Below are 12,603 nucleotides of genomic sequence, written 5' to 3'. Positions count from 1 at the left end.
CAGCTATAATTGTAAATGAGACTTCTGCACTACAAGCAAAATTGATTCTGAATGGTTCAGCCGGAATTTGGTGGGCATTTCTGATTTGGAAACAAACTTTGCAGTGGTATTCTCAAAGGGGTAGGCCCTTGCCACTTTCTGCACTCACCTTTCACTTACAATAGCACCTTAAGGTTTAAGGAGAGATCCAGACTCCGTTTTGCATTGTAGGACCACCACCACATGCAACAGTAACACTGCACCGATGGATACACATATCCAGCAGCATGCCATGGGACTGAATTTCTCCATAAATTGGACCATTTAGATGTGTCTTGGGCTTTTTTTTTTTTTTTTCTGGGCTTCTTGGCTTATGGGTCATCCCCAGGGCTGAATGCCCACTTACCGCAGATTTTTAATGGGAATTAATAATATTCATGAGCTTTAGCTCTATGAAATGATAGGGACACTCCAATACCACAGGGATCCCCCTAAATAAAACGATGAATATGATATCAAAAATAATTAAAATTGTACTTCCCTTAATGAAAAGCTGCCTAGGCCAGAATACGCCCCTGCCTAAAAAAAATTTACATACAGAATTCCATTTATAAACACGTTATTCAGTTTCTATACACATAATTGTGACTTTTGGGGCTGTAGATATACTCACAGCCATCAAACATTATGAGCTTCAAGGAAAGTGGGACATCAGGAAAGGAAACGGGCAGCAGAATCAAGGTCCAGAAGAGGAACTGTAGCTCTTAAGCAGGGGTGTTATAATACAATAACACGTGGTGTTTCAAGAGAGGGTGAGAGCAACCCTTAAAACCTTGGAAGCTTGTGTCTGGCTAACAGATATCCAGGTGAACAATAGTTTAACGTCTAGGGTATAAGGGGTAAGAATGCTTTCAAAAATAGACATGCTATTTTTATCATTTAACAAAATGCAAAGTGAGTGAACAGAAGAAAAATGTAAATCATATCAATATTTGGTGTTTCCACCTTCTGCCTTCAAAACTGCATCAATTCTTCTAAGTTCTTACATAAGGTCAGGGGTTTTGTTGGCATATAGTTGAGTGAACAAACAATTTTTCCAAACGGGTGCTAATCTTTAACTGAATTTAAAACAACTGTGTATGAGAAATAAAAACTGGATGAGGAACATCCAAACTCACAAACAAGGTGATGTTGCCGAAGACCAAAAGTCATACACCATGGCAAGACTGGGCACTCAACAAGACACAACTGCATCAGCAAGGTCTCTTCCAGGCAGAAACTTGAAGGCAGACAGAAGTTTCCAGATGTTTTGTCCAAGCTCTTTTAAAGAAGCTCAAAGAAACAGGCAATGTTGAGGGCCATAGACGCAGTGTTCGGCCAAAGAAACAGTACTGAAGATGAAAGACACATCATGCTTAAACCCCTTCGCAATCAGAAGTCCAGCAGTGCCTTCAGCTTAACATCGTCAGAAAACAGTGAGACCCTGGTCCATCTATTTACTGTCTGTAGAGGTCTGGTCACAAACGGTCTTCAAGAAAGACTTGTGTCCAAAAAGCCATACTGCTGACGAAGAAACCGGCCCAAGCGACTCAACTATTCATGAAAACCTAAGAACTGGTGAAGAAAAATGGCAGCATGTGCTCTGGACTGATATGTATTTGCAGGCAAGGTGATGCATGTTTGGGGACTAATTTCTGCAAATAGAGTTGGGGTACTGGTCAGAATTAATGGTCTTCTCAATGCTGAGAAGTACAAGCAGATACAGTACTTATCCTCCATGCCATACCACCAGGGAGGCATCTGATTGGCCAACAAGGAGTCGTGGAAATGTTGGAATGTCCCCCACAGAGCTGCGATCTGAACATCATCGGGTCTGTCTGGGATTACATGAAGAGAGAGAAGCAACTAAGGCTGTCTAAATCCACAGAACAGTGATTAGTTCTCCAAGATGTTTGAAACAACCTATCTGTGGACTGTGCATCGCTTCTCGGCCTTAAGCTAAGATTAAGTGTAGTGTCTTTTCTTATCCGTTTAATATCAGATACCTCCCCTATGTGAGAACTATATATTTAATGGATTTTTAGAACAGGGAAATGGAAAAGAGCTTTCTCTGTCACTCTACCCATGACATGGTGCTGCAGTACCTCCAGGACCGGTGCTCCTGTCCATTCACTTTGCATTTTGGCAAAATAAAAAAATAAACTGAACATGTATTTTTTGGAAGCATTCTTACTTTGTAGCATCTTTTCACAACTGCCTAAAGATTTTACACAGTACACTTCAGTTCCCCAGTTAAAGTGTAAGCAATTTCTAGTCAACGAATGTAACTAAAGCAAACTCTGAAAATTGGCCTGGTCTCCCACAGGGCAAAATGTGCCCCAGCACTCACAGGGTTCAAGGTGAACCAAGCAAAATCAGATATTGTACCACTATATATATATATATATATATATATATATATATATATATATATATATCGTGTTAAAATGCTACATTTTTACTAGTTAATTGAGTGTTTTCTCATTTCGCACATTTCTGGCTACATTCATGCTTTATTATTATGAATATTTATTTTTACAGCATATGATGTAGAGTTAGAGTTTATAAAATAGCCGTATTAGTTGGGAAAGAAAAAACCCCGAGCGATAATGATAACAAATAATAATAAAGAGATGGGGACTCCTCGTTCTGGCAGAGCAGGGGTTAGCGCATAGAATCGGGCGGCCTCTAGGACCCTGTGGTCTCCAGTAGTACTTCCTGCCTCGCTCTCACGGTCTCGCCTTCCAACCCCTGGAGCCGTAGCCTCGTCCTGCTGCCTCTCATAGGTCCGCAGGCCTGGCCGGGGACACCATGTGAGGTTAGGCCGCGAATACAGGAGTTGAGATTCCCAACCTGGCTCAGGTGAGTACCCGACCTCCCAGGACGAGCAGGTAGCGGCCTGGGGTCCCGTGGTCAACCCATTCCCCTATGGAAGCCGAAAGCAGGCGCTGTGAACCAAGAGCCGGGAAGCTGGGAGCACTTCGCCAACTTCATTATGAGCAGCTCGGGCTCCCGGGTGCTTTACCCCGGTTACTGGTGACTTAGCATCGGTGTAATCTTTCACGTATACTCTGTAGTGAACGTTACAGCATCCGCGAGCGAACCGAGACGGTTACTTGTGTGCCCTCATCACTTATCCGCTGCGTGATCGTCATATAAACTCGTTTATCTCGCGCCCTCCTCCCGTCTTTATGTTTATCCGGGATCGTGTCTTTACAAGTGCTCACGCAGGCCCCAATCAGCCATTTAATGGCCTCCCATTTTATTCGTGTTAATCTGACTCAGCCACTCATTAATTTCTTAGCGCTCGTGTTTTGTTGCATCCATTTCCTCTTTCCTATTTCTGTCCGACTACACAGCCATCACACCGCCTTATCCCCCATGAGGAGGAGCCCGTGTTAAAATAAAGGCGACCCGAAACAAAAGATAAACGGTCCAAAAAAAAAAAACTTGTGCCGGCGATGTGTTGTAGTTACATTGTGCGCTGCGTAACTCCGGCTGAACGGTAGGTGTCCCATAAGTCACGGGCCAGGCGGGCCGCTCCTGACACCCGTCTATTCCTATTAGAGACCGAGCTTGTTTGTATCTTCATAATAATAGAGCTCTCCATTTTTGTGACGCCTCGAGTTTCCTTCTCTAATGCGTCTGGTAAACAGAACTGAAGCCAATGCGGCGCACCTGGGCCTTTCTCTAACTTTCTCTGGGAAGTTCCTCTATAAAACCTGAATTTTTTTTCTTTTTAAATATCTGGAGTGGGGCCACAAAGCAACTTGGCCTGGAAAATGCAATCATTTTAGGTGGCATGAAAAGCTGTTCATTTTTTGTTTTCTTAAACCTGTTATCACAGGTCAGGTTGCTTTTGATGCTTTTTTTTTTGTAGTTTGGATTGCATGATACGGTGGGTAAAGATGGAAAGCTCATGCGATGGCTATAATTTTTTTTTTTTACGCCACTAAGGAAAAGGACCCAAAATTTACTGGGGGTCTATTCACTAAAGGCAGAGTTGGAAAGACGGTTGGGGTTTTAACTTTCTCACTTAACCATTCGTTACAAATGGCCAATACTAGCAAGCTTCTGCAGCAAGGAACCAGTCATGCGGCTCTGCATATTTTATAATTTCTAAGTAGACTTTGAAGAAATCTTTCTGATTGCAGTATGCATTATACAGGGCCAGCCAGCCCCAGCATTACAAGCTCACTGGAGTCGGACCTTCATAATCAATAATTAATTCACAAAGTTGGTACATAACTCTCCTGCTGACTCCATCTTTCACGTTTGTCCTTAAAACATCCAGTGTCGTCGTGGATCTCAGTGAATGTTGTTTATTTAGAGACAAAGCATATGTGTGATAATGATGTTGGGATATTATTGAATAGGCAACCATTGTTTTGGCCAATAACATTTGTGTTTGTGTACATATAGACATAGATGAACCAAACTACTTATAATGTTTACGAATGGTGTAATGTCAAAACGGCAAACATTTCTTTTTTTCACATTGTGTGTAGGAGTCTCTCGTTTTTGGGAATATATTATGTAACCGATGTCATTTCGAGCGTTATTGGCGTGTTTATGCTCACAGGTCTGTACTTCTCTTTTTAAACTTTAGATATGGAGGCCAACAGTCATTTTGAAAGCACTGCTAAACCCACCATTCCAAACACCTCAGGACTGAAACAGCTGCCTCAATCTGTGGAACCAGTTTACATATCCAGCTCTCTTGTGAGGTTTCCTCAACAAGCAAAGGGTACGTAAGTCACAGAGAAATCCGATAGAAGCAGCCAAGGTCCGCCATGAGCGGAAGAAAAACGATACTAAACAAAACAAGGTGTGTCTTCGGCCTGTTCGAAGGAAATTAGAACAGGCCGACGACACACCTTGTTTTGTTTAGTATCATTTTTAGTAAGTTTGTAATAATTTTAGATCTACTTCGCTAACCCCAAGGATACCTTGTATGGTAAGTTATTTGGTTTGCAAGAGAGATAATATTGGCTGAAATTGTTGGTCTCTTATGGTTTGTGGTGCATCCTTTTTGAGGTTATTATTGCCACAGCAAATTAAAGATAAACAATATGTAAATAAAGCCATAACTCATACTTATCTGGCCTGACTGACATCTGACATTTCTTTGGAACACAAGTAAATGTCTTTAATTGAGGCCTTAGGATGCAATGCTGATAAGGTTTCAAAGTCTCTTTAGTTTGCCAAGCATGTGCCGTATACTATAATAGAATTAGAGTGTATCCACTAAATATAGAATAAAAGCTTTGTCTTCCTTGTTTTTTTCCTTATGCAGGACTGAATTGCGACATGCCAGTCAATGGCAGAATATCTCCACCGATGTCCACTAATGCCAATGGAACGTTGGATCCCAGTACCACCCGCCATCCTGTATCCAATAACTATGACTACCTCTGGAAATTCACCAAGTCCCCCCTACTTAAAGACTGTCATGGACTCGGCCAGTATCAAGTGAATGGTTCAACCTCTCCGGTGACCAATGGCCCCTCCTGCAAGGCAAGCTTGCAAGAAACTTGGGAGAACTGCGCTAGCAGCCCCGCTGCTTCTCTCAGCTTCAGCGGTCAGGGTTTGTACAACTTCAGTGAAGCTTCCGTAAAGTTGGCAGCTGCAGCAAATGGAACAAATCTTGACTACTTGGAGTCATCTCGACCAGTTCCCTTACCAGCACCCAGTGTGCAGTCTTTTCTTACCTCCTCGAATGAGAGGAAACAAACGGAAACAATGGGATCAAATACAAGGGAAGAAGCAAAAACGGACTCAGGGCTAGTGGAGGCATTGAAGCCATGTGATGTGCAAGCAGGTGCGGAAGTGTCTTTTTTTTGTTTGTTTTTAGACCTTAAAGGTCCTCCATACAGCATGATTTGCCCTACTCTTACTGGGCCTATGATTCAGTGCTCATTGCTATTAATGTTTATTATTTTTATATTAAAATTCTGCCGCCCAAGCAGGGAGCACCACCCCAGGTTCCACTCGCCTTGCGAAATGTCAATATCTTGAGATGTCTATCAGAGAATCAATATTCAGTTACCTCAGGGTTATTGAATCGAGTCCACCATATGCAAGGCTTTTGATGTTGTGGGTAAAAAAAAAAAACATTTCTGCCTATGGATGTTCCATGCTATTCTCAATCGCTGGTTTTAAAGGAACATAAGGCCAGTAGCGTAGAGCATTCTCTCTGTTTTGCAAGGTAAATCAGTCCATTCCCTGACAGCTTACACTCTACCATGCTGGCTGAAAAGAATGGACTAAAAAAGTTAAGACGGAAATGGGGAGTTATGTGTCAGTAAGAATCAGTTATTGAATCATTTGTGGATAGATATTAAAACTCTTGTTTTACAGAGTTATTTACTAACGGGTGTTGGCGATCTCAAACGTTTTTGTTGTAACTATGTATTAATGAAAGGCTAGCCTTGGCAAGCTTTTCCGACAAGCTCACATGCGCAGTATGTGAAGCCAGAGCATCTTCGCAAATACAGATGTGGCTTTCCAAAGGAATTTTACAGCATTATTATTTGTGCCTCGTCATGTAGTTAGCACCATGTTATGACTTCAAAGTCTCTTTCATGTTCCTTACAACCATCAGTCAATAACAAAAGAAAAAAAAGATTGTTAGTAGTCCCCCCCTTTAAACTTGTGAGGTTATTGCTTTGACTTGATGTCTGCATTATGCGGGGTCTATCATAATGGTCCCTGCATTTCTTAAACTCAAGTAGCATTTCAATAAAATGTTTATGGGTTGCTTGTCCAATGGCTGCCTCTTGATATGAGTCCTACTCCTACTTACTGTTGTGCTCAGTTTTGGACCCAGCTTGCTACGTGGGCCAGGTTGTCGATGAAGTGTAGGGATCAAGCAGCCCCTCATATTGTTTCTCTTCCTTTTTAAGTCAAGGAAATGAGTTTTCATTCTTATCAGAGTTGGCAACACTTGCTGTATAACGACGACACGCTCAAAAATCATGATCTGCTCAAAAATGTTAGTCTCTTTTAAAGATCACATGAGCTTTATTGGTAATGTTCTTTTAAGGGTGAAGGCTTTTGGTAGTAAAACTGAGATCTGTATAGCTGTATTTTATTACATTTTAATTTCTCGCGTACATTGACTTTAGAGACTCACACAGCCTCCCAGAGTTCACTAATTCTCAGTTTCCCCTGGGCAGATTTAAGAAGTCACTGTAATGGAGCAAATGTAGCATTAGCACCTCTCTGTCAGGCAACATCCAGTATACTTCCTCCCCCTGAAGTAAGCAATTTGGATGACCCATCCCAGCTTCCATCCCATCTCGAGGGTCCCCATCTTCTCAACTCTGATTCTCTGAAGCCTTTTGGAATAGACCTTGCGCAAGGTAAAATCTGAAGCTTGAGTTAGTCCTGTTGAATTGTGCGTGTGACTGTCCTTAGGATTTGTTGTTTGTTATTACTGCCATTGTTTAATGTGCATCACAGGAAAGCTTCATATAGCAGCATATGCCACAAATGCTGGGTCTGTTCAGCTTGTGTGTTGGCTTAGCCTTGTCCTGCTACTGCCTAACTGGCTTATCAACCTCTAGTGTTAAAACATTTTTATTAGTCTTTTATTGACTTTGTGACCTTTTATTAGTATTTATGCAATTTAGTCTGAGAACTTTTCCTTCTTAGATCACAAAAATCTTAACTCTTTATCCCTGTGTTTGCATCCATGTATGACCAGCTTGGGTACAAATTGCACTTCAGCATGTTCAACTTATGAGTTCTTAAACATTTGTTGTATCATGCATAGTTTGGTTAGTATACATAGCTGCATGCTATTTTTTGCTTTTTTAGTGTACTGAGGATTAACTGCAAAGATTTTTTTACGTTTCAGTGTAGCGTGTTGTTTTATGGTCCTTGTCCCCTTTTTTCATTACTACGGCTAGATCCCGGCAGCTGCGCCTTCTATGATGTGGAGATCCAGCAGCAAGATAAGACGCAACAGGCCGCGCAACCTAGCTTGGACTCCTCGCCATGCTCCAACCCTAGTGCGTTTCCAGTCCTAACAGAAAACCGTCAAAAAGTTTCTTTGTTTAATGCTGCTTCCCCTGTTGTTGGAGAGTCTGTCAGAGGTATGCAGTCATGTGACCAGCCCTATAACATGTTTTCTGCTAGTTCAGTTAGTCCCTGTAGGATCCAGTTTCACTCTTTTCTTGTTCCTTAAAACACCTAGCAAGACTGAAGCATTCTGTGCCACATATCTACACTGATGCAGTCACAATGGCCAATGTCATATTGAGACATCCCAGAAGATTGCACCCTGTTGCGATCATTCAGTGCCAGTGGGATACTAGACTGGCTAACATGCCACCACCGGCGGTGTGGATCCTAGCAGATCTGCATAATGTAGAACACACAGAGGCTCAGTAGAGTGTTCAATAATTGACATGTTTTTACTTCGATGTTTGTGCACTTTTGCAGTCGGATATGAAAAAACTAGCGTTAAACATCCACTTTCAGATCTTTTCAGCTCTTTATAGGATGGTACACAGTGCTTACCCTGTGTATAAACATGACTCTGTGGCACTGCATGTAGGTCTGTGAAGTTCGCCATCGACTTGTTTCATTAGTAGTAGTATTTTAGAATGCCCTTGTCTCAATAGGAGTTGTTAATTACGTGACCATTATTCAGGTACCCAATGGCACTAGTGACATAAGATTAGTGCAATGGGCAGGAATTGCATTTTTAGGGAAATTTGGCAACTCTTTACGGCTTGTACACCAAGAGAACATGATTCTGTCTCCGCTTAAGGCGCTGGTTCCACTAAGACTCCTGTGTTTCACCCATTTGTGATTCTTAGAATTGCTAATCCAAAAGCCCTACTCGGAAGCAAGTAAAATGTCGCCTACTTAATTTCTTTGAGACCAGAAAGATTTCATTTTGGGTGACATAAAAGTAAACATTGATAGGTAGTGGAAAAATATTCAGGGAAAAAAAAAATCACTGATCTTCCATTTATTTACTTAACATACTGTAAGAATGTACTATTTGTTTTAAGCAAGGAAGCATAAATTGCCAGCTTGGCCCACCTGAGCTAGGAATTTGCTTCCGTTTGTCTTCCTGCGCTTCCCGGCAAAGGTTTGAGAGCTTGTGCAGTTCATCCCTTAAAAACGTACTGCATGCTAACTGTGCTGGACCTACAGGCCACCAACTTGCCTGAGCTTTCAGTAGATGTTCCACTGAAGGGGCATTTCTTCTTCTATGACAGGCTGAGGCTGGCCCTTAATCTGATAAGAAGTAATCTAAATGTATTTTGCATCAATTATCCTCCATATTACGGTAACTTGCTTAGCCGTCAGTCCCAACTAGTAGATGTTGAGTGTAAAACGTTTGTATATTTAATAGTAAGGGAAGGGGTCGTCAATGATTATTGGCATTTGTACTTGCGATAGAAGTAGCCTGTAAATCATGCCTTGTGTATCTTTTTTGCTAATAGCCGTGAAAACATCAAGCATGAAATCTGTTAAGCGCCGTCACAAGTTTGGGCCCTGTTTGGATCATGCATGTATGTAATACTTAACCTTTTATATACTTTCTTGCTTTTAGAGGAGGAACAACTTATAAATGTACACAAACCTGTTTCATTTATAGGAAATACTGCCAAATCTAATTCCTTAATGAATTTACATTTCCTTTCACAACAGGCTGACTTGCCTATAAATTGTGTAGTTTAACATGCCCAGTATTGTGCCCTGGTCTTAAACGTTGTCCAAAACGCTGAAATCTGGACCTATATTCCCAGATCAATAAAGCTGGAACAAGCCTCTTGGAGGATAGGGGATATCCCATTGTACAGTGTACTGTAATGTAGTATAGCAGTGATAAAAGCTTATTTTAGTGCTGCAAGACAGTATAATAGACTTGGGCAGTCTGTGTAAAGAACTAAAACCCATCCTTTTCCCCAGAAATACGATAAATCGAGTAGAAAAGATTTTCACAAAGAAAACTCTAATGTGTATCAGAAAGATATTTATTTTTGCATTGGTAATAGCATCGTATCGGCAGAATTATCAGCCACATCCTCAATGCAGATCTGTTGCCTTTACCAAATATTGCAATTTGCAGTTACGTACGCTACATAAACCTACACAAGGTGATGTCACATGTTTATTTCCCTGCGTTAAATGATTATTCCTTTTCTTAAAGGGGCTTTTCCACCCATTAATGGTTGTATATCTCATTAATAAACCTCCTTCCTTGTACTGTTGAACGACCATACCCATAATGATGAAAACCTCACATGTCATGTGACATAAAAGCAGGCAGTGATAGGTTGTTAGAAAGCTTTTTCAGTTTCTATGCTATCAGAGAAAAGAATAAAAAGAAATATCTGATATTACTTTGCTTGACATACTAGAGAAAAATGTTTGTATAAGTAGGACAGCACCTTTAAAGAGACAGTTTAGTTTCACTGACAATATGCATTCGTATGCTTTGCCATAGTTACTGCCTTGTTTTGTTGGAAGCGGGTTTTAGTAGCCTTTGTAAGAATTGGAGGAGGATTGGAGAGAATATCAAGACTGAAAGTTAATTCATATACTGGTTCTGCCAGATTTAATGGTATAACATAAGGGATTTTTTAACTTATGGAAGCTGATGCATCATGCAAATCGCAAGTCATAAGCATAGGTAGTTCTAAATGTTATGCTGAAAGCTGCGAAGCTTTCTTTAAGCCTGCTTGGAATTTAAAATTAGTATTTTCGTTTTCAGTGTGATAGATTTCTGATTATGGGATAAATGAGGTATGGGATTATGAAATGGTAGTTTGTGATGCCACATAGTCTTTGTGAGTGATTTCAGTAATTGCTAAAGTAGATATTTCTATAGGCTTTTGGTTATTCCAGAATTTCTATTATGAGTGGTTGTTTTTCCTGTTGACAGACAGTGCATCTGGCATGGCTGAGGATGCCGAGGTAAACAAGGATGAGGAACCGCATCCGTCCCCAGTGAACACCTCCCAAGATCAAATGGTCACAGAAAAGATCTGCCCTGAGCCAATATTTGCCCAGGAACCAGAGGAGGATGAATTAGAACCTGGGGAAATAAAAGGTAAATGCTCAAAGAAAACATAATTGTGCTTAAAATATTCAATCTTAATGGCTAGGTTTTGAACTGTGTGTGTGCATATGAATAAGAGTATGGTGCTAGTGTGTATGGTGGTGTTTATGCTACAGTATGGCAATTGCATGAGTCCTATTGTGTGTATGGCCTTGATGTGTCTAAATGAGCGTAGAATGTTAGCCTGTATGTTATTGTAAGGGGTTTCTGAAGATGCTAAGATGTTAGCGTGTCTGTTAATGAATAGTGTTGGTGTGTGGCAAGGCTCAGCAAAGCCCGGACGCCAGAAAAAAAAAAATCATAGAGAAGAAAAAAATAAAATAAAGCTGGCTCCTAGATCGAAACCAAATGTGTTGCCCTTCTGCCTTGTCTGATCTTAGTACGTTAACTTTGATAAAAGGCATTTCTATAAACCATCTATGCCCTGGACCCCTGACAGAACAAGATCATTTACTTTGCCTGCATGCTCGTTTAATAATGTGCTGGCCGGTTAAATATTACTACATTTACTAGCTAGGAATTTAGAAGGTGGAATGCTATATATATAAAATACTAGCATTGTGTAGTGTGGGATTATGATGTGTTGCTTAGTTCCAGTACTGAAGAGTCCACTTAGCCATTTGATGTTTGCTTTAGGTAATGCTTCGCGGAGAAGGATGGCCACAGCTGAAGAGGTGCGTCTTCCGCTCTTGCATGGGTAAGTCGCATCATTCTGTGCTTTGTGCATAGAGAGCTCATCAGACATGTGATTTTGCATCTTCTATTTATTTCTTAGTAGAGTTACTACTTCTGTCTGTAGGCATCCAGAAATGATAAATGCTGAAACCACAGATGTGGGTTAGGACGCTGCTGTACAATTTTTTATTTTTTATTTTATTTTTGAAATCACTGGGGTTTGAACTCAGAACTAAACAGCATGTGCAATCTTTTGTTAATACAGCTGGAAGAGAGAGGTCAGAATTAAGAAAGGAAGCCATCGCTGGCAAGGGGAGACCTGGTACTATGCCCCTTGTGGGAAGAGGATGAAGCAGTTCCCTGAAGTCATCAAGGTAGGACTGATTTCTAGCAACAATCTGAAAAGACAAACACATACAGATTTAAGCCAGCAACTGTGAATCCATAAATGATGGTTGAATAATAATGCTGTTTTTATACAAGGCCATAAATCACAGCAAGTTTCCTTGTCCAGAATTAGGACCTCACAGCTAAGGGACCACATTTAGGGAATGCTGTATGCCAGCACTAAATGACTGATACATAGGATTTCCATATGGCCTCAGACCGAACACTGTCCTGCACGATAGCATAATCAAAGCATTGGGTTTGCAATAAAAAGTCAACGGATGGGACTGCCACTGTTTGTTTTTTTTGGGGGTTTTTTTAGTGTCCCAATATTGGGACAATAGTAGTGTCCCACTACCATCCATTTGGTAATCTTACTGTTTTTAATGTTTTATCAAATATATCATACTCTACTAAAAAAATACCCATTGGCCATT

At 40.8% G+C, this 12,603-nt stretch overlaps 1 protein-coding gene and 1 non-coding gene across 2 annotated transcripts in view; both read left to right on the top strand.

Annotated features, from left to right (window-relative positions):
• The window catches only part of BAZ2A (bromodomain adjacent to zinc finger domain 2A), a 39,662-nt gene that overhangs the window by 11,544 nt on the left and 15,515 nt on the right, over positions 1-12,603 (top strand). The window contains exons 2-8 of the mRNA XM_053455684.1: positions 4,628-4,765; positions 5,315-5,839; positions 7,197-7,382; positions 7,932-8,117; positions 10,928-11,095; positions 11,741-11,801; positions 12,045-12,153. Coding sequence (XP_053311659.1) covers positions 4,630-4,765; positions 5,315-5,839; positions 7,197-7,382; positions 7,932-8,117; positions 10,928-11,095; positions 11,741-11,801; positions 12,045-12,153 — 1,371 coding nt within the window. The 5' untranslated portion in view covers positions 4,628-4,629. The remainder of the gene's footprint in view (positions 1-4,627; positions 4,766-5,314; positions 5,840-7,196; positions 7,383-7,931; positions 8,118-10,927; positions 11,096-11,740; positions 11,802-12,044; positions 12,154-12,603) is intronic.
• LOC128481126 (U2 spliceosomal RNA) lies at positions 1,959-2,145 on the top strand. The gene has a single exon (XR_008350894.1). It is a non-coding gene; the product is annotated as a U2 spliceosomal RNA (small nuclear RNA).

Source organism: Spea bombifrons, chromosome 2 (assembly GCF_027358695.1).
Source record: "Spea bombifrons isolate aSpeBom1 chromosome 2, aSpeBom1.2.pri, whole genome shotgun sequence".
NCBI lineage: Eukaryota > Metazoa > Chordata > Amphibia > Anura > Pelobatidae > Spea > Spea bombifrons.
Note: the sequence above shows the minus strand (reverse complement) of the source record. Positions and strands in the feature narration are given on the sequence as shown.